The sequence below is a fragment of the Paramisgurnus dabryanus genome, chromosome 3 (genome assembly GCF_030506205.2).
Source record: "Paramisgurnus dabryanus chromosome 3, PD_genome_1.1, whole genome shotgun sequence".
NCBI classification, from domain to species: Eukaryota; Metazoa; Chordata; class Actinopteri; order Cypriniformes; family Cobitidae; genus Paramisgurnus; species Paramisgurnus dabryanus.
This window is the reverse complement of record NC_133339.1, coordinates 51695514-51721917: the sequence shown is the minus strand read 5'-3', so window position 1 is coordinate 51721917 and position 26404 is coordinate 51695514. Positions and strand designations below refer to the sequence as shown.

The window sequence follows — 26404 nt, the reverse complement described above, 5'->3', positions numbered from 1 at the left end:
GCAAGAGAGTGGGCATCTAGATTATTAGCAGCAACAAATGCTGTACCTTGCACAGTTTTACAAAGTTTTTCCAGGTAAACACCATTTTGCTTCAACATCTATAGGTCATTAGAAGAGGTTGCAGAACTTTTGCATAATCACACTTTTTGACTGTTGATGTATTGCATAGTAAAGCAAGCTCAATTGAATTGAGGGTTAACCTATACTTTAGATGTATGTTGGTAAAAACCACAGCACACATTTTGTGTTTGAGCTTTGATGTACCAAGTGAAATGGCAATTTCAAAGTGGTCTATGTAAAGGCCCAGAGCAATTGTGAATTTATCTCTTGCAAGAAAATAGTTTTCTTTAAAGTACTGCCCATCTACATATGATCTGAATTTCTGCTGCACATGAACCCTTTCTGACATTGCTTTGTTTCACACATCAGTTTTGTTAAGCAAGTTCTGTAGCATGGTAAGAACAGGAACATATGCAAGTGGTTTTTGCCCTTTCTCCATAACATATTCAGTGGGGTTTACCAGGGAAATTCTCTGCGTACATAGGGTGCTCTTCTGTAAGCAGTACCTATGGGGACCACCTTTGGCCAAACAATTCATAATGTTACTTTCTGAGACAGCACTTGTAACATCTCTTACAAACTTTTCATCCATGTCAGCATATTTATTTAATACAACTCTGACTCTGTTGTGCAAAAGTGGCTGTGACAGCATCTTTAACAGACAATGTCTTTATGCCCTATGGATGGTCTTTTGACCGAAAGCTTGGTGATTAAGTTTGGTGATTAAATTTGCTTCAAGGGTTCAAGTGTGCAGACAGTTTATTTATCAGTAGATGAATGAAAATTGCATGAGTAAAAACGCTTTTTCATTTAGATTAAGGTTGCCTATGGACCGAATGTAATCTTTACAAAGCATATAGTAGAGCCCTGCACTGGCTAGCTGTTTTCCCGATCTCACCCGCACTCTGTAAACTGTTGATCATTCTTGCGTATTCGTTCCACTTCCGCCCGCACCCTGGCAAAAAATTAAGTCACGCAACCCCCGTGCACTTTTGGACAGATAATCCGTTCGCTCTTCATATGTTTTATCAGCAAATTTCCTTCTTGCATCTAGTTTAACAGCCTTCTGTTGCAAGAGGGAAAACTTTACTATCCAACTCATCCATTCATATGCACTTGGTTTTGTGCCTGCTCATACTATAAATCCAAATTTTGAACGCAGTTTCCCAACGTGAACTTCCTGGGTAATATTCAACCCAGGGGCAAAAAACTATAGGGCAAACACGTAATAGTATTATTATTAGACAACTATTTGCTGTGTCACCAGAAACATTATTTCCTGAGGCTCATGAAAATTCAATACATTTCATTTTCATTTCATTTATTCATTTATTAAGCACTTTTACACAACTTGTCATTGAACAAAATGCTGTACAAACACAATAATAAAAGCATACATCATTAACACCACATATAAATAACAGTAAAATAAAACCTCAATTTGATAACATAGAAATTCAAATACTATACCCCATTAAATGCTAAAGCTAAGAGGTATTCTTTAAGCTTATGTTTAAAATGTACGTTCCAATCTGATAGAAAGAGGTAGATCATTCCAAAGTTTAGGAGGTACACAGAACCAGGTTAGGAGGTAACACAATACAGGTTGCACAACCGCATTTCAAAATCACCCGGGGTGCAATTGATTATATAGAACATTGGTTTCCATATGCCACAACCAGAGGTGGAAAGTAACGAATTACATTTACTCACGTTACTGTAATTGAGTAGTTTTTAAAATCTGTACTTTTACTTTTACTTAAGTATGTTTTGTTTAAAGTATTGTACTTCGCTACATTTTAAATCATATCCATTACTGAGTAAAAAAAATATTTAAAAAAGCAAGGTGATAAAGACGCGCAACGGATTATTAATGGGCGGGGGAACGCGCAAAAAGAACCATGGAGACGGACGAGACAGGCGCGCGCTAATGCAGACCCGCCTCAGTTCAAATCTTATGAAAGAAACCCATGGTCATATTTAAAGCAGACATATCATGCTTTTAAGTCTGTCCTTTTTATATATAAATCATCTATTTGTGGTCTATATAAAGCGAAACTGCAATGCTTGGGTCTGAATTCCTCATTTTTATAGCCCCACAGGCCCCCTTTCTACCCCTTTTCTGATGTGCATCTGAGAGCAACTCGTTTTGGTGCTCTTTTTTTAAATGCACGTCATACCCTGCCCCCTCTCCAGGATGCAGAGGTGACACTCGGTTAAACTCCACCCCGTTCGGCCATTTTTGTAGTTTTATAGCAGAGATACGATTATCTAGCGGCACAGAAACTTTTTATTCACTCGTTATTCACAAAATGTCAACAACGGAAGACTTGTCCATCCAGCCGTACATGTTCGAGCCAGAGTCGGAAACGGAGCGAGATGAAAATGAAGACGACGAACCTGCAGAACAACGTCTTCATATGGAGGTATCGCAATGGTGTGAGGATGCAGCCTCCGTAGGTCGCATTTCTTGGCTGCATACGTCATCAAGACGTATTATTAAGAATATTAACAATTATAAAGTTGACTAATATTCTTAGTTAATCGTAAGTTGTTGTAATGTGCTCATGACTTGCAAATGTGATGCTCAGTTTACTTAATTAAACCAGGCTTGATGACCAAAAAGCGATCTCCGCAGGCTGCAGCCTTCGGATTGAGAAACGGCACTGCTAAACCATGACCACCGTGTACTTTACTTTTTTAAAGTTATTTACAGCTTACCGAAGTGCTCTGCTCGTCGTCTCCAAAGTAATTGACCCCTCAATCAGACGAAGTCTATCGGCAAATCCTTCTTTATACTGGCGGAGATTGGTGAATTAGTTATCCTTGAAGTGCTTCGGGCACACAAAAATGACTTTACCCACAGATATGGGTACATTTCTTACGCTCTCGTAACTTCTGCATCCCTGAGCTTGGACTACAATATTGCAGCGAGAAAAAAAAATGGCGGATTGCTCGAAGTGTTGGGCTTGGAGTCGATGTCCTTATTTGGCAGTTCCGCTGCAAATACTGTGACGTAATTGTTCAAAAAACGTAATAGATAATAGAAAAATCAGAACAGGTTGGAAAATATGACCAAAAAATAATATAAAGATATCAACAAAGCACCTGAAGAGACTAATTTCAACTTTTATGTACACTACAGATATACAACAAAATGCATTTAAGAGCTAAGAAAGTGGATTTAGCATGATATGTCTCCTTTAAGCGACCACTTTACACTGACGCGAAACGAGTGTTTCATTCCTATGAAAGGTAGGATTCATGCTCTTGAGTACGAAATTGCCGATCGGGTTTTCGGGATCTTCTGAGGTCTATCAGCTTCGCGTCAAGGCAAACACAACTTAAGAACCTCCTTGAGAATGCGCAGGTCATTAGACATTGCAGAGAGAGAGTGAGCGAGAGTGAAAGAAGAATAAAGGTACATCAGGTACCCAGGTCAGGGAAGCTAGAAGACAATAAACGTGTCAAAAGTATATAGCATGGCACTCATCTCATTAAATGCTCATTTAAACTAGATATAGTTTAATAAAATTATGTATGTTACCAGCAATACATCAATTACTGTACAACCTTACAATAGTGATTGTATTTACTAGCTGCTGACCACCTTCAAAAGTGCATAACTCACATGTAAAAATCATTAATCAATTCCATAAATGTTTCTTATTTTAAAAAAGCTTTTTATTTTATTAACTTTTTGTTATTGCACTTTAATTGTAAAGATGTTCCTACAATTAATAACAACTAGTTTGAGATTTAAATTCCCTTTTGGTTTTGAACTATACTAGAATCCTCCACCGCTCCCCGCTGTAAAAAAAAGTAACTTTTACTCTGAGTAAAGTTAAAATGACTTACTTTTTACTTTTACTTGAGTAGATTTTTAGACCAGTAACTTTACTTTTACTTAAGTAAAATATTATTAAAGTAACTTTACTTTTACTTGAGTACAATATTTTATTACTCTTTCCACCTCTGCTGTACATCAATGTAAACAACGTGTAAAGTAGTTGAACCAAAAAGTGCACGATTAATAAAGTTATTGGCTTCTAAAGTAGGGAGTCGACTCTGAATCGCTGAAACGAGTCGTTATAGGGAGTGAGTCTTCTTCCTGATATTTGCCATGTCACACGAACTTATCCACGTCACATGAGATACTAATCTCCCCCTACAGCCTTGCCTGGGAGAAACGAAAACCCTGCCCCCAGGCTCACAGACACTTCCTAGTTGGTGTGATAACATCATTTTGAGGAGACAGTGTGTTTTTAGCTGTAAAGGCAAGTTTGCTTTATTTTCACTGCCAAAAAATGAAGACCAGAAGAATCAGTGGTTAAAATTCATTTTTACCACGATACCACAGCAGTACAACAAACCCCTTTGGTTGTGTTCCCGTCATTTTACTGACGATTGTTTTTCCAATCTCTGTGAGTTCAAAGCGGGATTTTTAAAACGTTTGACCATGAAAGAGGGTTCATTACCAACTTTATATGTACCAACAAGCATCTCAAGAACCACTACCTGTAAGTATGATTATGAAGTTATGTGTTTATTTACAGTATTTCGCGCTAGCACGTAGGCTATCGCATGTTGAAGTTTTACATTGTTTACCGTGTGAGCCCAGTTTGGTAAAATACGTGCTTACATGAGTATAAAAATTGTATTGTATGTCATCCGTTTTATGAATTAGATTAATGATAAAAGACGTGTAAATATGATGGTATGTAAACTGTATTGTCTTATCAGTATGTCGCGCTAGCACGTAGGCTAATGCATGTTGAAGTTTTACATTCTTTACCGTTTGAGCCCAGTTTGGTTACATGCGTGCTTGCATGCGTAAAAAAATTATATTGTCTGTCGTCGTTTTTATGAATTGGATTAATGATAAAAGACGTGTAAATATGATGGCATTTAAACTGTAATGTCTTATTGGGATGTTTAAGTTACATATTGTTTACATATACTTTCTATCTTTTTAATGTGGTGAGATACATTTATGTTCTTCTATTTTGGTTGAGCATTTACTTTATATTGTCCTTTTCTTTTAGAGTACATCACAACAGATTGAGTTACCAAACATTTTATTTGTGGAGGTGGAATGTCAGACTTAACCTCCACACACAAAGTCAGTAGGAACACAGACAGAACTGCCACAGATATCTGTTGGCACACAGCTATCTACTGGTACACTGAGAGAAGCACACAGTAGGAGCAAAGGTATGTTAAATGTGTTCTAGTATTAGAGTTTTAACTTTAATAATTGCACAAAAATAGGTTTTGTATATATGCTTATATGACAATATACGGTCTTCTGATTCCAGGATCACAAGCAACAGTTTCTTTAGAAAGTGTTGGCACAGAAACCACTACAGCTCTTTATGATCTACCATTTTCGTCTACACCTGTAAAGCCTACTGGATTTCGACCACATAAAAGACCTAGACTGGAGTTGGAGGAGGAGGAGGAAGAAGAGGAGGAGGAGGAGGAAGAAGAGGAGGAGGAGGAGGAGGAAGAAGAAGGGTCAGTGAGAGAACCTCATGACTCAACCTTTAATCCTGGCGACTCTACAATATCTGAGGAATCTGAAATTTCGTAAGTAACATTTCGTAACAAGTTTAATTAGGTACTAAAACATCTAAAAAAATCTTTGATTCATTATCGTGCTTGGAAGATGATTGATCCTCTGTCATTTTCTATTTCTATCAATAACTCCCACCTTTCTACCTGTTCCAACCTCTCTAGTGCTGAGGAAATTCATAATGTCTATGATGAAAGTATTTTGAGTATTTTGAATCAGTATGCCCCTTTAAAATCTAGATATGTTCCATCCTCTCACATTTCTCCTTGTTTTCACTGCTAACCTTAGGGCTATGAAAACCCTGGGCCGTCGGTTAGAAAGGCTTCATAAGAAAACTGGCCTTGCTATTCATTCTCAGGCATACACTGAACACATTCAGCAGTACAGGGAAGCTCTTAATGCGGCTCGATCTTCCTATCTCTCTACATTAATTAATAATTCCCAAAACAGACCAAGAACTTTATTTGCTACGATTAAAAAATTAACTCAGCCACCTACACAGTCTCTAGAAGGTTCCGATGAAATCTGTGATGCTTTCCTGAACTTTTTTCAGAGTAAAACACATCAAACCTATCAACCCTTTCCTGTTGTTACCACTAATGAACCACTCTTTTCATCTCTTACACACAGCCTCTCTTGTTTCGACCCTACTGTCCCTACAGTGGTTGATGAGATAATCAGGCTATCTAATTCTTCCACTAGTCTCCTTGACCCTGCACCTACCTCTTTATTAAAAAAATTGCCTGACTGCTTTATCACAACCTATCACTCATTTCATTAATACATCACTGTCCTCTGGTATTGTTCCACATAAGCTTAAGATTGCTGCTGTCACCCCTGTTCTTAAAAAACATGGTCTTGATCCTCTTTCTGTAAGCAGCTACAGGCCAATTTCAAACCTCTCTTTTCTATCTAAAATACTGGAAAAGGTTGTTGCTTCTCAGTTGCAGGCCCATCTGACGGCACATAACCTTTTTGAGCCCTTTCAGTCTGGTTTTCGGCCACTGCACAGTACTGAAACGGCCCTGGTTAAGGTTCTTAATGATCTCCTCATAGCTTCCGACACTGGTTCTCTCAGCACTCTCCTTTTATTAGACCTCAGCTCTGCTTTTGACACTGTAAATCACGAGGTACTCCTGTCGCGGCTTACAGCAATTGGGATTACTGGCACAGCCTTTGACTGGTTTTCCTCTTACCTGTCAGGGAGGCAACAATTTGTTGTATACCAGAAGCACAAGTCATCCACCAGATCTATCTGTTCCGGTGTACCTCAAGGCTCTGTTTTGGGCCCTCTTCTCTTCACCATTTACATGTTACCAATTGGACAAATTATCAATAAATACGGGTTTAACTTTCACTGCAATGCTGATGACATTCAGATTTATTTCAGCATACCTCCCACATCAGTGTTTCCACCACCTGCATTAACAACCTGCATCAAAGAACTCAAGCATTGGCTTGCAGGAAATGTCCTTAAATTTAACTCGGAAAAAACTGAAATTATACTGATTGGCTCTAAATCAGTTGTCTCTAGGTTCTCCGGTCAGCAGATAGATTTGGATGGTGACCTTATAATACCTTCTACGACTGTTCGCAATCTTGGTGTTCTCATTGATTCTACTCTTTCATTTAATGACCACATTAGTAAAGTTGTAAAGACAGCTTTTTTTCACCTACGTATTATATCTCACATTCGCCCATCACTTAGTCAGCAGAATTCAGAAACATTAATACATGCCTTTGTCACATCCCATCTAGATTATTGTAACTCACTACTTTATGGCCTTTCTGCGAAAAATATCAAGAGATTACAATACGTTCAAAACTCTGCTGCTCGTCTGATTACACATACCAGAAAGTATGAACATATCACACCAATCCTACATCATCTTCATTGGCTTCCCATCTCCCTCCGTATAAACTTGAATGTACTAATTCTGACCTACAAAGCTCTCCATAGCCTTGGCCCTACATATTTATCCAACTTAATCCCGCTCTTCTAGTGCAGGACTGTTAGTCACTCCAAAGATCAATTTAGTGACTATGGGAGAAAGAGCTTTTTGTGTTGCGGCTCCTAGGTTGTGGAACTCCCTTCCACAAGATATTCGTCAAGCAAACACCCTTCTCTCCTTCAAAAATCTCCTAAAAACACATTATTTCTCTGAATATTATTCCTCTGCGTATAGTCTGTAATATTTTTTTTCTCTGTCCTTTACATTATTCTTGTAAGTGACTGCTTATTTTGTTGACTTTCATGTTTGTATATGATTATCCTGTACTATCCTTGTAAAGCGACCTTGGGTGTTGAAAGGCGCTATATAAATAAAAATTATTTTTATTATTATTATGTTGTTTCATTTAAAAAAAGTAATAATTTTTTTTTGCCTTTAGGTTTGTGCAGAGGACAATCTATGGTGATAACAAGTTCATTGTGTTTGAAACCTGTCTGCGTGAGCTGTTTGCCACATGCCCGATTTGTAAAAACAAGTGTGACGTGACTTTACGCCGGATGGGTACATATGTGGCATTTCACCAGCTTTTCCCCAAGTGTAGTTACTACAGGCAATGGGAGAGCCAGCCCACTGTTGGTAGCATGCCGGTCGGAAATCTTCAGTTGTCTGCAGCCACGTATTTTACCGGAGGATCATTCGTCCAAGTACAAAAGGTACACATGAAATGTTTTTTAGTACCGCACAATTTTAATGAATGATCTTTATATAATACGTCAACTTTTCTCATAGATTTGCAAGGGGATGCAATTACAAATTTTTACGTACGAAACCTTCCGGAGACATTGCAGGAGCTTCCTGGAGCCTGCCATAATCCACAAATGGAAAAGTGAACAACAAAACCTTTTCCAGAAGTTTAGACAGAGTGGAAAGATTGGCCTCGCCGGAGATATGCGTGCAGACTCACCCGGTAACATATTTCTCAAATTTTTATAAGACAATGAAGACATTGCTTGAAAACTGATACAATCAGATTATTGGTTGTCTGATCTAATTGTAAAATCTAACCTTGTGTTTCATTTTAGGACATTCAGCCAAATATGGTAGTTACACGTTGATGCACACAGAGAGCAACACCATTTTGGACACACAACTTGTTCAGGTGGGTCAGCTTTAAAACCTGTAACAACTTGTTTTCCATTTTACACAAGTTTACAATTTCTCTCTATAATGACGGATGTTACTGTCTTGTATAACCAGAGCAATGAAGTCGGCGGGAGTTACCATATGGAGAAAGAAGGTCTAAAGAGATGTCTTGATCATCTGGAGTCCAGTGGCTTAACAGTCGACTACATTGTGACTGACCGTCACCCTCAGATACAAAAATATTTGAGAGAACGCAACATAATACAGTTTTACGATTTGTGGCATTTTGAAAAAGTTTATTGTTTTTTTTAACTACAGAATGAAGTTCAGAGTAGTCATACTTTTTCTGTAATCATTTACGTCATTTAATCAGGTCTGTCAAAGAAGCTTGAGCAACTTTCAAAAAACAAAGAGTGTGAAGTTTTGAAGAAGTGGCTTCGTAGCATAAGGAACCATGTATACTGGAGTACCATAACTTCTACAACAGGACCAGAGAAAGTGGCTAAGTGGACATCAATTCTGAATCACATTCAGAATGTGCATGTGCACAAGAACCCCATCTTCCCAAAGTGTGCCCATCCAGACCGTGTGTCCAAGAATCTAAAGAAATGGTTTAATCCAGGTATTTAAATATGTTTTTCATTAATTTTGATCAAATACAAGAAATGTATTGTTATGCGATACTATACCTTTGATAATTTATATAATTGAATGCATTTGTTAATCAATCATATACATGTAAGTTACATTATTTATTTGTAATGACAATTTAGAATCGCTGGCACTCCACAAAGTTGAGAAGATTCTCTGCAACAAGAGGGTCCTTAAAGATGTGGAAAAGTTAAGTCACCACTTTCAGACATCATCGCTGGAGGCTTTCCACAGCTTAATTTTGAGGTTTACACCAAAAAATGTAGTATTCCCTTACATGGGAATGTTGTGCAGGTAATATATATATATATATATAAACAGTATTTTAAATTTATTTTATAGTGAACCTGTGATTGACGGGCTAACTTGTTTTTCGCAGATTGTACCTTGCAGTTCTACACCATAATGAGAACACTGGTCGAGAACAAGCAACAACTGCAACAGGGAAACCAGTCTACAAAGTGGTGTTTCCAAAGTCTAAAAAGGGAGAACCCATTGCAAGGCCACTGAAAACAGAGGCTACAAACAGCATGTTAATAAACATTTTATTGTAAACATTATTACAAATAAATATGAAATAAATAAAAAATTCTTCTTTACAAATGTTTTCCAGATTATGTGGATGATAGGGATGTGACGAGATGCGAGATTAAATGTGTATCGCGAGATTAAGTGTGTCTCGCGAGATTTCTTGTGTAGGTGAAATTCTGGCCGTTTCTCAAAGAAAAAAGGCTGCATCCTTCGGAGGTCGCATTTTTAAACTGCATTTACTTCATAAAGACTGTCTTTTTAGAGACTAACAATTATAAAGTTTACTAATAATTTAGTTAATCGCAAATTGTTGTAATATGCTCACGACTTGCGAATGTAATGCTCAGTTAATGATCTGAAATAAACCTTAATGACGTATGCAGCCTGCATATGCGACCTCCGGAGGAGGCAGTTGCAGGCGCCTTTTTTAAATGATATTCTATGGGCAGAGGTGTAAAAAGTACTCAAAAATATTACTCAAGTGAAAGTACAAGTACTGAGTGTAAATTTTACTCAATTAAAAGTAAAAGTATCTGGCCAGAATTATACTTGAGTAAAAGTAAAAAGTAACACATTAAAATTGTACTTGAGTATTAAAAAAGTATAAGTAACAGGAAGAATGAAAAAGAGAGATTCATGTTTAAGCTTTTAATCTCAAAAAACATGAAGTGAATGAACCACATACAAGGTTTTATCCTTTACAACTGTTTGTATTTAATTGTATTTCATTATCAAACTATAAGACTTCTACCTAATTTCCAACATGATCTCACAAAGTTCCGTGGTATAGTCACAGAATGTTTTGCTCAATTTATCCGTGTCATTATCACGGATTTCCGCATTTTTCCGTGTCTGTACCATGGACTTTCTTTTTCGTGTCAGGTTCACGTATTGCAATTGTTTTTCCTATTTTTAAACCATCTTCGCGTGGGTTTGGGGTTAGATTTGGGGTTTGGGTTAGGATGTCACTTTAACTATTGATTTATTTTTTGAAACTGACACGGAAAAGAAAGTCTGTGGTACAGACACAGAAAAATGCAAAGATCTGTGACAATGAAAATTAATTTCAGTATGCAACATGCTACTCAAAATTGTAAAACCTTGAATTTAACTTAAATTTCAAGCTCTATCAAGCCTCTCACAGGCAGCTGATGCAGGAAGAGGTGTATTAGACCTTGTTCACACTGTCAGTCCAAATCCGATATTGGTGCATATCTGATAGGAATCCAATCACATTTAGAACGTGTGAACAGCTAAAAACCACATCAAATCAGTTTTTTTCTAACCCGTTTCAGGCTACATCCAGAGGTGGTTTGAAATCCTTTTCAAATCGCATTTCCAGAAATCCATTTCAGTCTGACCGCCCTGATCGCATTTGTGTAGCTTTTCGGTTACGTCATGCTGTCACGTCACATAAAACACGTCAGACGTCGAGGCAGATTGTCGTGCCAGCGCAACATCATTGCCATAGAAATAGATAATCCGGAAAACGGCTACAGGATGCACAGATCGGATCTGAACAGTTGTGATACACAATGTGGACAGTGAGTCTGTCAAGTTACACCTCATGTGTTGTCGGTTTTAAAGAAGCGAAAAAATCTTCATCATTAGATGAACTGTTGGCCAGTTCCTTAGTGTGGTCCAAATGCTCCAGAATAAATAACATTTAAATTAAACTGGCCATTAGCGCAATTCAATTGGTTTGATAGAGCAAGGGAAAATAGATCTCTAAAATAGAAGTACTTTTTGACTGTAAATAAAATTGTAAGGAGTAAAAAGTAATTTTTTTCTTAAAAAAATGTAATTAAGTAAAAGTAAAAAGTATTGCTTTTTAATTGTACTCAAGTAAAGTAAAAATCCCCAAAAATAATACTTAAGTACAGTAATCAAGTAAAATTACTCAAGTACTTTACACCTCTGTCTATGGGGCATGGAGCGTTTGCGCGCTGTTTATGCGCGCTGAGCGCCTTGCGGTTTTTGCCGGCGGCCGCAGCACGCGCCTTTGAAGGAACGCTGAGAGCGGAGAAGCGCCCGACGTCATTCGCGTCTTTCCATTGTCCACTCGAATGAGGGGAGATGCGGGCCTTACGTTGTGGTGAGGCAAGTTTACAGTTGCTTTGAAGAACCGGACTCCACTCGCTCACTCTCTCCTGCGTGTTTGTGCACCTCTCACCCTCAAACAAGGTCAGATCAAGCATCCTCTTTTTAAAGTTTCTGCTAATATGACAGTCAACAGCAAAAGAGCGCACGCTTCAATATTTGATTGACAAGACAGCTGACTAGGTGGTTGCCTAGCAATATTAAAAGCCGCGTCGACACGCACTGCTCTTTTTTTTAAAAAGGCAGTGCATCGCGCCTTGCGTTTCCAAGCGTTTAAAGCGTGGTTGGTATAATTAGCCTCTTACAGTGCATGCATTATATTCTGTCTTTTACTGCATTTGCTTTTTTGTTTGGGTTTCCAATAATGTTCGTTTGGGAGCTCGTATGAAGTCTGAGACGTGTTGTATTTTTCTGTAGATCAGTGTCAGATGTGAAGTCTCAGCAGATTAAACCATCACAGAGTTTACATGATTTAATGTCTGCATGTTCATTTCTATTGTAAAGAAATGGACATATATTAAATATTCAAATGGATTTAAACATTGTTTGGCTAAAAAATAAGCGTTTTTTTTCCGTCTAAAGTGAAAGTGAAAGTGAAGATAGCATCCGAGAGACGAGTCTACTATCGCCCCCTGCAGGCATTTGTTATAATATATACATAATGCTATTTATTTATAGACCACAAATGTAATGTGTTTGTTAATGTAATGTTGTTTAATGTAACTTGGTTTTAATACTTTATTTGAACCAATTATTATTGCATCTTCGTTATTATGTAATTTTAAAGGCTACTGCTCACTTGGGTCTATTTTTATTACCCAAAAATAACAAATTACTTCATTATCAGTTAGTAAAATAATTGTTAGGGGCAGTCCTTGATTAGTTAAAACATTTAAAAATAACATGATTTCAGTTTCTTATTCATTTATTTTATCATCGAGGGTTTCTTAAAAAGTGTAAAAATATCGTCTCGTTCTCGTGAACCCAATCTCGTGTCTCGTCTCGTCTCGTGGATTAAGTGTCTCGTCACACCCCTAGTGGATGACCTAATGAGGCTCGTCTTTGAGGAGGTTATCGTCGACCCAGCACTTTTTGTTGAGGAGCTACAGGCAATTCTTGTTCCCATTCCAATTTCTGCCGAGTTCAAGAGACCCTCAAAGGAGGAAACAATTGCCTGCCATTTCTCCCGGTTCAGTCGAGAGGTGGCCGAAAGCCGACGTAGTGACCAGCCAGATCTGGAAACTCCTGGCGTATCCGGGATACAACGCAGGAAGGAATGACCACACGGACATGTCGACTTAAGAAGCCCCAGCACCAGCTAACAAAGCTCCGATATGCCAAATGACGGAATTGCCTATATTACAAAGATAAAACATTCTTAGTATGTGGCAAGAATTCAAAATTTCTATTTGTACATAAAAATATATCTGTTTACATATAAAGTTCATTTTATTACAAGTATTGAGTGTCATTTAGAGCCAATTAAAGTTGTGGTTATATTCAGATTTTATATTTAATTATTTCTGCTAATTCTTATTGCAAACTTACTCCTCTCTTGTTCGGCGCCTTAATGGACCATAGTCGCTTCTATATATATTATGAATGTTCTGTAGGGTATATGGATTTAGGCAGTTGGCTTCAAAGCCTGGGTGGTCAATCATACATGTTGGAGGCACTGGAATTTGTTGGATTCTTCTTATAACCTAATAAGAAAAATAAAAATTAATATCATGACAATTTTACTTTATAAAGTAAAGTATTATTCATAAAATGTACATTAACTGGTAACCTTACTACATATTAGGTTTTTAAGGTAACACACTGAAAAATTGAATTAATATTCCAATACTAGCAATGCATGTTTATTTATATAGCCATAGATAGAAAAAATTTAAAAGTGTTGTAAATGGAAACTATTTCCAGAGAGATAAAGGTAGGTAAAAATCTAAATAAAGATACATATGAAGAGTTTGGTTACAAAAAGACATAACCTTAATGTGAATAAAACTGCAGTTAGTTTGTTTTAATCTAAGCCTTCGTAACTAAAAAAAATAATACGGCTAGCAAAATAAAACTCAATAACAAAGATTTTAAAAACTGGGTAATCACCTTTTGGAACCAAACTCTTCATATATAATACTACATAACATGTTAGATGTGGGTGTCACGACATCACATTACAATTACTATACATAAAATAAAAGGAAAACTTATAAAATTAGGGTATATTATTATTTTACCTGTCGTACTTCTTGACAGCACAGGTTTTCAGACTCAGTGGGCATTCTATTACAGTTCCCACACGTGCACCTTAATAAGTAAACAATAATAAACAAATTCAATGAAACGGCACTGCTAGATTATCACGTTATTTACCAAATACAAAGTTTAAACTTACCACCGAGAAACGTCCTGCTCAAGTCGTACGTTTGATTGAGTTGCCGGTTGAACGTCTTCATCGGTTTCCTCTTCGGATTCAGGCTCAAATTGATATGGCAAAATAGATGCCATGGTATTTATTTACTGTAATAATGTTCTATGAAAAGCTATAAACATCCGAAGGTGATCTATGGGCATTTCGTTTACAACACGCAGAATATGCGTTACAACCAATCAAAACTGACTATGTTAGTTGACCAATCAGAGCAGAGTAGGCTACCGAAAGGTGGGGTTTGGGGAAACTGAGTCTTTTGAACGGCTTCGCGCGAATCGTTTGGGGATCTCTGAGAATTGAGGTGATTTTAAAATTATATTTTTAGAAAATGACAATGTTTTTTGACCTTGTATGGATTTAAACCAGTTGTCCGGGACTTATAAACAGTGATGGGAAGCTTAGAATTAGCATCTTACTGGCACTTTAACTGACTGAATTCTTGACTTTTACATGCTTCACGGGCTTTTCGTTCGCTCCGCGTAAGCTAAACATTTTTGTTCTGTACTTTTGTTACTCATATTTCTACATATTTTCGAACAAGGAACACACAGGATATAATTTATGCTGTTGTGGATAGTATTTAAGCTTTTTATGAAATGATGACAAAATCTAAGCGACTAAAAATTATCTCTCAAGCTTAATTTAGCCTAAATGGGTGATTCTCACGAAAACTTGGTTTGAAAAATGTCAAGCATGAAAATGTAAAAATTGCTTAAATTTACTTTTTTTCACACCAGACATTAGAAACAAAGTCTGGAGTATATGGGAACATTAATTTAAAAACGTTTACTTATCATTTAACACTTTTTGTAACATAATTTCAAAAGTAAGTCCTAAAAAATCTCATTACCGCAACAGTCAGAAAACATCAACACCGTTAGAAAAGCTAATATAATTTCACATTTTTAAAAATGGATTATTAATAGTCATGCACAGTAAATTGAAATTCTGAAATAATATTTATTTTAAATTTAATGTTTTTTTTATTTTGTTTTATTTAGCTCATATACCGCAACACCTTCCACAATTTGCAACTATTTTTTTTTTATATTTCGAAGAAACCTGACACATTTTCAAAATGACATGACAAACCTGAAAGAACATAATTTGGAGATTCTGCACATGCGTTTAAAATCAAAGTATTATGCTTCTATTAATGAAATTAACATTTAATAAGTATCTGTTGCGGTAATGATACATAGGTTTCGGAAATGAGGTTAATTATTTCGGTAATGAGAATACATATACTAGCCTGAGATTTTGTTAAAAACAAATTATAAAGTAGAAAAAACTGATAATATTTACAGCATCATGCGTTGAAGTTCAAAACTGTTTTATTGTGTAGTCTTTGAAAAAAATATTATAGAAAAAACATGAGAACAGGAAGGCCTATATTAATATCCCTTTGTGTCATATTTAAGTCCCCATTTATGCATTTAACATACTGAAATAAGATGGTCTTGATGACATATGCTGCCTACAAATGCGAGCTCTGAAGGCTGCAGCCAATGTCAGCTGGATATCAAAAAACATTTGTGTAAATAAGATGAAAAATATTTCCTTGCTGGATATGATTTGGTCTTCTGACCTTTTATCATTCTGTATCTGTTTCCATTAATACGCGAGAGAGAGAGAGAGGCTGTGTCCGAAAGCTTAGACAGCTGACTTGTTGACTCGCTGCCTTATGAGACAATGACAATGAGAAATGCTTTAGGACAGACTTCAAAGGCAGCAAAATTGAATTCAGGTTAAAATGTAAGCAGCCCTCTCTATGTTCCGTGATGTCGCAAATCTGCTTGTGGTGCGGAGGTCTGATGGACCCACTCTGTGTGCTCTGCTTGGGGCTTCTCCACCTAAAGGCGGCAATTGTTGGCTCAGGGTGTCCCTTATTGTGAGGATCTCCCGATGAAGGTGCTCAGGACCCGGCTCAACATCGCCCTTTGATGTTTCTTACTGCAGTGTCCCACTGCCGGCAAAGAGCCGCAGGTGGTTGTCCTCCCCTCTCTCACCACTTCAGTTTGTCGCCGAGAGCCTGTGTCCTGAACCGGGAGCTGCCATGTCTGTTTCCTTTGGGTTTCCAGCGGAGGAAGATGAGATGTCTCTGAGAGCGTTGGACGGAGACTGGGACCAGGCTCCACGTGGTGCATCAGCCACACAGCCCTCCTTCTACAAGGAACTGGTGCGCATTCTTTTCAAAGCCTTGCAGGACTTGGAGATTGAGTGGAGCACCCCACAAGATCCCCAGAGAAGCAAGCTTGACTTTTGTTTTCTTCACTCGGGCCGCCCCGCTGCCGCTCGGAGAAAAGTCACCAAAGCGTGGGCTACCCCTCCCCCCATTTTTTTTCTTAGGTAGGCTACCTGTGTATTCCCCCCATCAAGGACGCTGTGGCTGCTCACCTCTGCCCCTTGTCCACTTCCTTGGATGGTGTGGCACAGCTTTGAGGATAGTGAAGCCTCATGACAGCACACCTGTCCGAAAAAGCATACCCGCGCCGGGAGAGGCTCTGTCTGCATTGCACACTATGGCGATCCTACAGATCTTTTAGGCGCAGGTGCTTAAGGCTCTGGATGAAGGCAGCACGGATCTAAATACCTTCAGGGATCTGAGGATGGCTACGAATTTCACGCTAAGGGCCACGAAGACCACTCATGGTGCTCATGCACAGTCACGCCCGTTTCTCTATCCGGCCTGTTTGGGGACACGGTGGCCACAATCACGGAGCATTTCTCGGAAGCGGTGAAAAGCTCTAAGGCTATGAGCCACTTCCTACCTCACCACCCTGTGTCTCATGGACCAGAACCGGTGGTGCATCGCAAGAGTCCCTGGCACAAATCCTCCAGTATATGATGCAAGAAACCGGGTCCTGGGGGACTGCCGTCCGGAACGAAGCCGTGTTCCTGACAAGAGTGCTGTGAAGAAGAGAACGCTGAGCGGCGGAAAAGAATGAGAGTCTCGTTGGATGTCCCCCTGGCTGTTGCGGGCGACGCAGGGACTTAATGTTGAAATGTTTGTCTGTTAAATGTAATAAAGATTGTTATTTTGTCAAAAACAGAGCATTCTTCTCTTCAGTTGGTTTTGTGTTGCTCGCCTCAGGGCCCGTCCTCACATAAGCGTCTACAACACGCCCCCCCCCACTCTCGAACACAACCCACATGCTGCGAAGACAGCGGAAAGGGTTAATGCACAGTCCTAATGAATTGTGCAAAAACCCGCTTTCTGTAACAGCGCTGGGCGCTTATAGGCCATCCTCTCTGGTGTCTGTGACTCACGCACTGCGCAGAAAGGAGGTAGTCTCCCTTTGTCCCTCGCCCCCACACAGCAATCTGACGCTGCAGACAGCGCGCGTTGTGCGGTCGCAGGGAGCTGAGATGCAGGCACACATGGGATCCAACTTTGTGGATCTTGTGAAGCAACTGCTGTTGCAGCGCCTAGACGCGTGGCGTGCCATCGCTAGGTTGTCTTTGATACCTGAAAGTGGAAAGAAAGCATTACATTAAATTAGCATGTCTCACAACATTGGAAGAAAAAAATGTATGTACACATCATAATATATTATAGACTTGTTGCGTTGTGTTGTGTGTGTGTGCCATGTACATTTCCTAACACTGTAGTGTGTTTTTTGCTAAATACACCTGCTAGTAATATCTCCAAACCTAACCTCTTTCTCTCCTTCCTTCTGTGCTCCTCGAGCCATTCTGGGTTGTTGTAAAGTTTCTCCCTGAACTTTGTCAAACTGGCCTTTGCTTAAGTTTTTTTCTCACTTGCTGATTGTCTACAATGAAGCATCATAAAGCAAAATATCAACAGTTATTACATTTTAAATTTGTATTTAATTCATAAGATATATTTAAAAGTAATAAACAATATGCTTAAATTCTCATTTCCGAAACAGAAGTTCTCTTTACCGCAACTGCTATTAAATAATTGCGGTATATGAGAATGGTGTTGCGGAGGATGAGGTACCCCAGTATGTTTTGCTAAAAATAGAGAAGCCATGAAGGCTTTGCTCATTTTTTATTCAGTGCATATAATTAGACTTTAATAAAGAACATTTTCATAAAAAAATTGTAAATCAAAATTTTTTCGAAATGTAGAAAACTACCTGTTTCGGTAATGATAATCAAAATGTTGTGTAAGCATTCTGACAAGAGAATATTTCAAATTTAACTGGAAAGATATAAAGAGATGATCTTACCTGGTAGCCATCTTGAAGTAACTGGTCCATGTGCTTGGTCACTCAAAATCAAACTTTATTAAAATTATGTATGTGTGCTTAAACTGTTCTCAAAAAGTGTTGCGGAGGATGAGAACATCAGGCACGGACACAACATTTTCCTAATTTTTCTTCATTATTATTATACATGAATATTCAGTAAATTATTTTTCTGTCATCTAAAGTAGTCTAGCAAAACATCAATTTATTTTTTTTCTAAATATTTTTGTGTTAATTTGTTTAAATTACAACATAACGCATGTTCAAACATAGCCGGACGCATTGCGGTAATGAGAATTTAAGCAGAAAATTAGATAAAATTGACAAATTGTATATTCTTATGTTAAAATCACACATTGTGCAAGCTAGAACACAGTATTGTGTTAATTCTGATGCTTTTTAATATTACTATATTACACATTTTATAGCTAAAATCATTAGTGCCGTGGTGTTCCAATGGTTTTGTGAGAATCACCCAAATAATAATTCATTCGTTTTCATACTTTATAAATACATGTTAATTTATCTACTAATATATTATTGAAATGCCCTTAATATGAATGGCTTTCTGTATTGCATTCGTTTTCTAAATTTACAGGTGCATAAATACTGGAATTTAATTTAAATAAAACTGGTTTAACAAAAAATAGGCAGTGCTTGATTTGTATATATTATTGAGCAGTTGTGCTGCGCCGTCTTGTGGGCTTATAAGTATGGAGTTACTCTCAAAGATAAAGTAGGTCTTTATAATTCGAATATAATTTGAATATTATTATTTTTCAAGTACGAAATTTGAAGAGTAATTCACGAAGCATAGCCCTAAAAGTAGCACCTAAGTCTGGGACAGCTTAAAAGAAGTCAAGAGGACTCCTAACTCACTAAGACCTATTCACAAAGGATGGTAAAATGGCTGCGCGACGCAGTGTGTTGGAGACACTCAATGACATGGAGTTGTTACAAAGATACCGCCTTAACCTTGAGGGAATACTGATTGTTGTGGATCTTGTGAGGGATGTGTAGTGCCTTCCGATAAGTCACTTTGGACGCCTTGGGGGTTTCAATAAATTCTTGTTTTATTCCAGTAAAACTTAAAATGTGATTAAACTGATAAATAATCAACAAGTAAATAAATTGAAAACCATATGCCTGCTGGCGTCCATTCATTTCCAACATCAAGTTCAAACTCCTTTGTCTTCCTATATTCCACTAATTAGCACAGGTGTGCAATTTAACTCCTTCGGTTCCAAGGCCACAAGATCATAATTCACCAGCAGGGGTCACTAAATTAGCTTAAACATAAATATCATATGGCTGGCTCCTACACACCGGCCCTCTTTTTGCTACCGGCTATATAGGTACAATAACAACTAAACAGAAAACATGGAGCCATACATTATAATATACACTGAAAAGAAAAAAATTTGTCAAATCATCAATAATCAGAACCATTCATACATTTACAAAACATTTTCATTTGAAACAAACATTTATATCACATTTTTCTGTTCATTCAATAATATCAGTTCAAATTAAAGTTCATCAATAGCTCTTTTTTTTATAGAGTCCTTCTTGTTCGATATATAATGTAAACAACAAAAACATGAGTCCATTATGCCACAAGAGGCATTGTGCATTCAAAGGTCAATTTCAGTGTGTATTTATGCATTTCTTGCTCGAATAGTCCTTAGTCCATTGTGTGCTTGTAATGATCAGTACATATCAGTTCCTACAAGGTACAGTAAACATCACATATACATTGGACCTTCATATCTAAATGTCATCTTCCATCAATAAACAAACCTTTGTAATTGGTCTGTCTATAACACTTGTTTTTATTTTTAAAGTCAAACTACGAACAATACCTTTAAATCTTTCTTTGTGTCAATAACCTTCCCCAACATCCAAGATCCCCTAGGGGCAGTAGGGTCTGCAATTAACACAATGTCACCATTTGCATAGTTTCTTTTCTTTTTAAACCATTTCTGTCTCTCTTGTAGGTTTGGAATATATTCTCTAACCCATCTTTTCCAAAATATATCAGCTAAGTATTGTATTTGCTTCCATCTACGTCTACTATACGTGTCTGATTTCTGAAATAAGCCAGGTGGTAATGTGGGTTGCCCTTTGAGAAGTAAAAGGTGGTTGGGCGTTAAAGGTTCAAGGTCATTTGGACTATCTTGATTTGTGGTAAGTGGGCGACTATTCATTATGGCTTCTACCTCACAGATGAAAGTGTGAAGGGATTCATCATCTAGTATTTTATCCTTTGTTAGTGATAGAAGTGTTTGTTTGACCTGTTTTATTAACCTCTCCCATACTCCTGTGAAGCGGCAGGTGGGTTGAAAATCCATTCTTTGCCCTTTTGTTGAAGAGCAACTTTGAGTTTGTGGTTTTGGTTCCACTCTTTTATGGCCTTCTTCAGAGTCAGCTGATGTCAGGTTAGTTCCATTGTCAGATCTTATTTGATGCACTTGCCCTCATCTGCTTATGAATCTGCGGATTGCGTTGATGCATGAATCAGTGTCAAGTGAATTGGCTATTTCTAAATGTATTGCTCGAGTTGTGAAACACGTAAAGATGACACCACGGGCCCTATCTTGCACCCAGCGCAATTGACTTTGTCAGTTGGTTTTTCCCTCCACAGACACACGTCGGCAAACTAGGGAATGAACTAGAGGCATGTTGCGGCGCAAACCATCCCTGATGCTATTTTGCAGTTTCAAAAAACAATTGCGCCACTGACCAAAAAAATACTAGTCCAAAGTCAGTGGCGCGTTGCGCGTGGTTCATTATGCTATTTTAAGGGCGCATGCTTGACCATAATGTATAGCGTGCACAATGCGCACACACTTTGCTTATCTAATCTACACAGATGCAAGTTATTTTTGCAAATCATAAATTGTTACAATTAAAAATATCAACACATGAGATAAGGGGAATCATAGTGGTGAGCATTGTGGTGATAGTTTTTATTTATTGTGTGGCTGCGTTAAAAAATTCTCATGCAAATAACGATTAAAATATTTTCATAAGAAACCTTAATGTATATGAACTAGGGCTGTCAAAAGATTAATCGCGATTAATCGCATCCAACATAAAAGTTTGTGTTTACATAGCATATGTGTGTACTGTGTATAAATATTATGTATATATAAATACACACACATTCATGTATATATTTAAGAAATATTTGCATTTAAATACTGTATATACATTTCTATAATTTATATTATATATAAATATAAATATTTTATTAGGGCTGTCAAAAGATTAATCGCGATTAATCGCATCCAAAATAAAAGTTTGTGTTTACATAACATATGTGTGTGTACTGTGTATAATTATTATTTATATATAAAAACACACCCAATCATGTATATATTTAAGAAAAAATTGTTATATTTATATATAAAATATTTATATTTATATATAATATAAATTATAGAAATGTATATACAGTATTTAAATGCAAATATTTCTTAAATATATACATGAATGTGTGTGTATTTATATATACATAATATTTATACACAGTACACACACATATGCTATGTAAACACAAACTTTTATGTTGGATGCGATTAATCGCGATTAATCTTTTGACAGCCCTATATTTTATATATAAATATAACATTTTTTTCTTAAATATATACATGATTGGGTGTGTTTTTATATATAAATAATAATTATACACAGTACACACACATATGTTATGTAAACACAAACTTTTATTTTGGATGCGATTAATCGCGATTAATCTTTTGACAGCCCTAATATGAACTTGATTTGTAAGAGTACTTTGGGGTTGGACCTTGCTTGCGTTTCTTTGGTCCGATTTCAAAGCCCCCAAACCCTTTCAGCGGTGAGGGTGGACGCAGCAATGTCCTCTGCTGGCGTCAGGGCCTGAGGCAGATCCACCTCCCGTTACACGGCGTGCCCGATTTATGCTGGCAAGCTTGGGATTCCCCCGTCTCCTGACATCATTGTAGCGCTTGGCGCAACGATTGGGGATGCCAGCTGATGAGACAATTGTGGCTATTTCCTCTCACACCTGTTTAACCGACGCTTATTTGGGCGGGTTTTTCCTATCCCCATACAAAACAACTTCTCTGTCTTTGACTGCTCTTACAAGAACGTCGGTCTCCTGGGCTGTGAACCGCTCCTGGCGTGCTCCTGGTAAATCCGTCATAATAATAGCAACCCGCCATGAAACTTGCGCCCTTGCATTTAAAGGGAATGTTGGATATCGTTCTGAATGGTTTATTTGACGTTACGCCCAAACCAAACCTATGAATAATGAACCTACTTCAGACCAACCCCTTATTGATTTGCGCCTGGCGCAAGAGTTATTTCTCCCACCGGGGAAATAGCAACAGCGCCCAAGATTCGCCCACAAAGTCACTTGCGCATTGCGCTTCGCACATGCGTTTCAGATCTTTAAAATATGGCCCCATATCTTTTCACTTCACTGCGTCCTCTTTTTACTACAATTGGACCAAAGAAGTCTGCTCCAACAAAGGTAAATGGTGGTAAATCTGGTGTTATTATTTCTTTTGGCAAGTCTGCCATTTTTTGTTCTCCTAAGTTTGAATGTAAGCGTTTGCAGAACACACACTCAGACCGTATTTTTCTAGCAAGGTAATTTGCTGCTGGAATCCAGTATTGCTGCCGTAGCTTGGCTAACATATGATTCCTTCCACAGTGGCCTAATTGTTCATGAATGTGTTTCAACACCAGTTTGGACACATGATGGTGTTTTGGAAGAATCATAGGATGTTTTTGGTCCTCTGGCATAGCCATTCTGATGACTGACGTGAGTGTTTTCTTTTTGCAAGGTTTTGATTTCTTCTGGAAATGCCTCCATTTGTGTAAAACGTCAATTGCATTTTCTGATCTTTTCAATTCAATTCAATTCAATTTTATATATATAGCGCTTTTCACAATTGTTAATTGTTGCAAAGCAGCTTTACATGAGTAGATGTAGAGGAGAACACAGAAAATCAATAGATAGTATAGGAAGTAGAATATAGTGGCTAAGAATAAACCGTACAAGCGAGCGTATTAATAATGTAACGTATACAGTACAGTGCTAAGTTAAGCCAAAGTTGGCTGACTCTCCCTGGGACTAAAAAAACCCCTAGGAGAAAACCCGGTGGGAAAAACTCCTAGAAGGACAAAAACCCTTGGGAGAAATTAATATATATTTATATAAAGACACGGTAGGGATAGGAAGCGGGTAAGCTGATTAAACTGGTTCAGACGGTGGTCGTTGGTCGCGCATCGGCTGGGCATCACGTTGAAGGACAGCCAGTAGATCAGTGGTGCGATGACCTTCACAGCAGCAGGAACTGGGTCTGTTTGTCTCATTGTCCTCGGGGTCGAGGATGAGACGGGGAGACAAAAACAGAATTCTATTAGCGTACTGTAGGGGCCGTTCGCATGTAATGCAAGTGTCATACATTATAGTGGTTTAAGTCAGCTCGGTTCCAGGCTAACTATTGCGGCAATAGTATATTACCCATATGAGGTATGTGAGTGCTTTGTTCTAGACAAAATAACTACTGCGGGAAAAGTACATTTACTGGACATTCTATGTGAATGCTTTGTTAAAGAAGAATGTCTTAAGTTTAGATTTAAATTGCTTGACTGTCTGATACTCGAACATTATTTGGTAAATCATTCCAGAGCTTAGGGGCCAAGTAGGAAAAGATCTACCACCTTTAGACACTTTTGATATTCTAGGGATAATTAAGTAACCAGAATTTTGTGATCGCAGTTTACGTGGTGGATTGTATTCTGATAGTAGTTCTTTAATATACGAGGGCGCTAGGTCATTTAAGGTTTTGTAGGTGATTAGTAATATTTTAAATTGTATGCGATATTTAACTGGTAGCCAGTGTAAAGATGCCAGAATTGGACTAATGTGGTCATACTTTTTAGGGCGAGTAAGCACTCTTGCGGCGGCGTTTTGAACCAGCTGTAGCTTGTTTACCTGATTTGCATTGCATCCCCCAAGTAACGAGTTACAATAGACATTGTCGATATGACTATCGAAAGATAGATTGCTGTCAAACATTACGCCTAAATTCTTAACCGTGGAAGATGGCACCACCGTGCAGCCATCTATGGGCAACTTGTAATCTGACATATTATGTTAGGAGCGATTTGGTTCAATAATAAGTATCTCAGTCTTATTGGAGTTTAGCATAAGAAAGTTATGTGCCATCCAGTCCCTAATATCACTTATGCAGTCTGTTAGATTAGCAAACTGGTGGGTTTCGCTAGGATGTGACGAGATGTAAAGCTGGGTATCATCCGCATAGCAGTGAAAACTTATGTTTTGTTTCCTGATAATGTCTCCTAGAGGTAACATATATAACGAGAATAGGATAGGGCCTAGAACGGATCCCCCTGAGGTACGCCGTATTTAACGGGGGAGTGATAGGACTCTTCCTCATTTACATAAAGTGATATCGATTGGTTAGATACGATCTGAACCAGGCTAATGCCACTGATGCCAACATAGTTTTCTAGTCTATTGAGTAAGATTCTGTGTTCTATTGTGTCAAAGGCTGCACTAAGGTCTAGTAATATAAGGATTGAGCTTTCACAACGATCGGATGTTAATAGGAGGTCATTTGTAACTCTAAGCAGCGCTGTTTCTGTGCTATGGTGGGGCCTGAATCCTGATTGGAACTTTTCATATGTATTATTATTCTCTATGAATGTGCATAGCTAGCTTGCTACTACTTTTTCTAATATTTTAGAAAAAAAGGTAGTTTTGAGATTGGTCTAAAGTTATTAAGATCTCCCTGGTCCAGGTTTGGTTTTTTAATGAGCGGTCTAATAACTGCTAGTTTGAAAGCTGTTGGAACGTATCCTAATTCTAGCGATGAGTTAAAGATATTTAGTACCGTGTCTGACACTACATGAAATACCTCTTTTAGTAATTTTGTGGGAACGGGGTCTAATATACAGGACGATGATTTAGATGACGTTTTAGATGGCGTTTTTTTTTATTCTCTTTTTTCGAATGGGAGCAATGGCATCCAACGTGCTAGAGCAAACGTTGTCCAGGTTTTCTATTATAATATCCAGATCTTCACGGTTATCTGCTACATGTTTCATTTGAGACAGGTCTGGAAGAGTGCTAATAAAGCTATCTTTAGTGGTGGAAATTATTGTTCTGGCTAATCTGTAGCATGATGTAGACTGAGTGGTCCTATCTAGAAGTATTGTGTATGACACAAGGCAATGGTAGAATTAAGTCTAATGTGTGCTTATGAATATGCGTGGGCCCTGACACATTTAGTTTAATACCGAGAGAATTTAGAACATCGATAAACGCACGTCCTAATGCATCTTTTGGGTTATCCACATGGATATTAAAATCACCAACGATAAGAGCTTTATCTACAGTGACGGTAAGCTCAGATAGGAAGTCTGCTATTTCTTTAAGAAAATGTGTGTGGTGGCCCAGAGGCCTATATATGGTAGCTAAAATGAACGAAAGCTGTTTGTTGTTACGATCAGTTATTTCCATATTTAACAATATTATTTCAAAATAATTAAATTAAAGTTTGGATTTATGGTTTACTTTAAATTTTTTTTGTATATTGTAGCTACACCACCCCCCCTCCCGTTTAGACGAGGAACGTGTTTATAATAATATTCTTGTGGGGTGGATTCGTTTAAACTGATGTAATCGTCAGCTTTAAGCCAGGTCTCTGTTAAACAGAGTGCA

The 26404-nt window shown here is 37.8% G+C and overlaps 1 protein-coding gene across 2 annotated transcripts; it reads left to right on the top strand.

Moving 5' to 3' along the window:
* Positions 1–5111: 5111 nt before the first annotated feature.
* Positions 5112–9903, top strand: LOC135732000 (uncharacterized). 2 transcript variants are annotated; one of them, XM_073814181.1, is made up of 8 exons: positions 5112–5274; positions 5379–5649; positions 8027–8300; positions 8377–8554; positions 8670–8746; positions 8845–9341; positions 9504–9675; positions 9761–9903. In XM_073814181.1, the coding sequence occupies exons 3-6, from the start codon at positions 8145–8147 to the stop codon at positions 9040–9042; spliced, it is 609 nt and encodes a 202-aa protein (XP_073670282.1). In that variant the 5' UTR covers positions 5112–5274; positions 5379–5649; positions 8027–8144; the 3' UTR covers positions 9043–9341; positions 9504–9675; positions 9761–9903. The 2 variants fall into 2 exon arrangements, with proteins under 2 accessions (XP_073670282.1, XP_073670280.1); XM_073814179.1 differs by having other exon boundaries at positions 8845–9675.
* The last annotated feature ends 16501 nt before the right edge of the window (positions 9904–26404 follow it).

Excerpts from the sequence above, each read along its gene's own strand:
- LOC135732000 (XM_073814181.1), top strand. The coding sequence starts at position 8,145 with ATGGGTACATATGTGGCATTTCACCAGCTTTTCCCCAAGTGTAGTTAC. Across the intron at positions 8,301-8,376 it reads CATTCGTCCAAGTACAAAAG|ATTTGCAAGGGGATGCAATT; the intron begins GTACACATGAAA and ends CTTTTCTCATAG. Across the intron at positions 8,747-8,844 it reads TGGACACACAACTTGTTCAG|AGCAATGAAGTCGGCGGGAG; the intron begins GTGGGTCAGCTT and ends TTGTATAACCAG.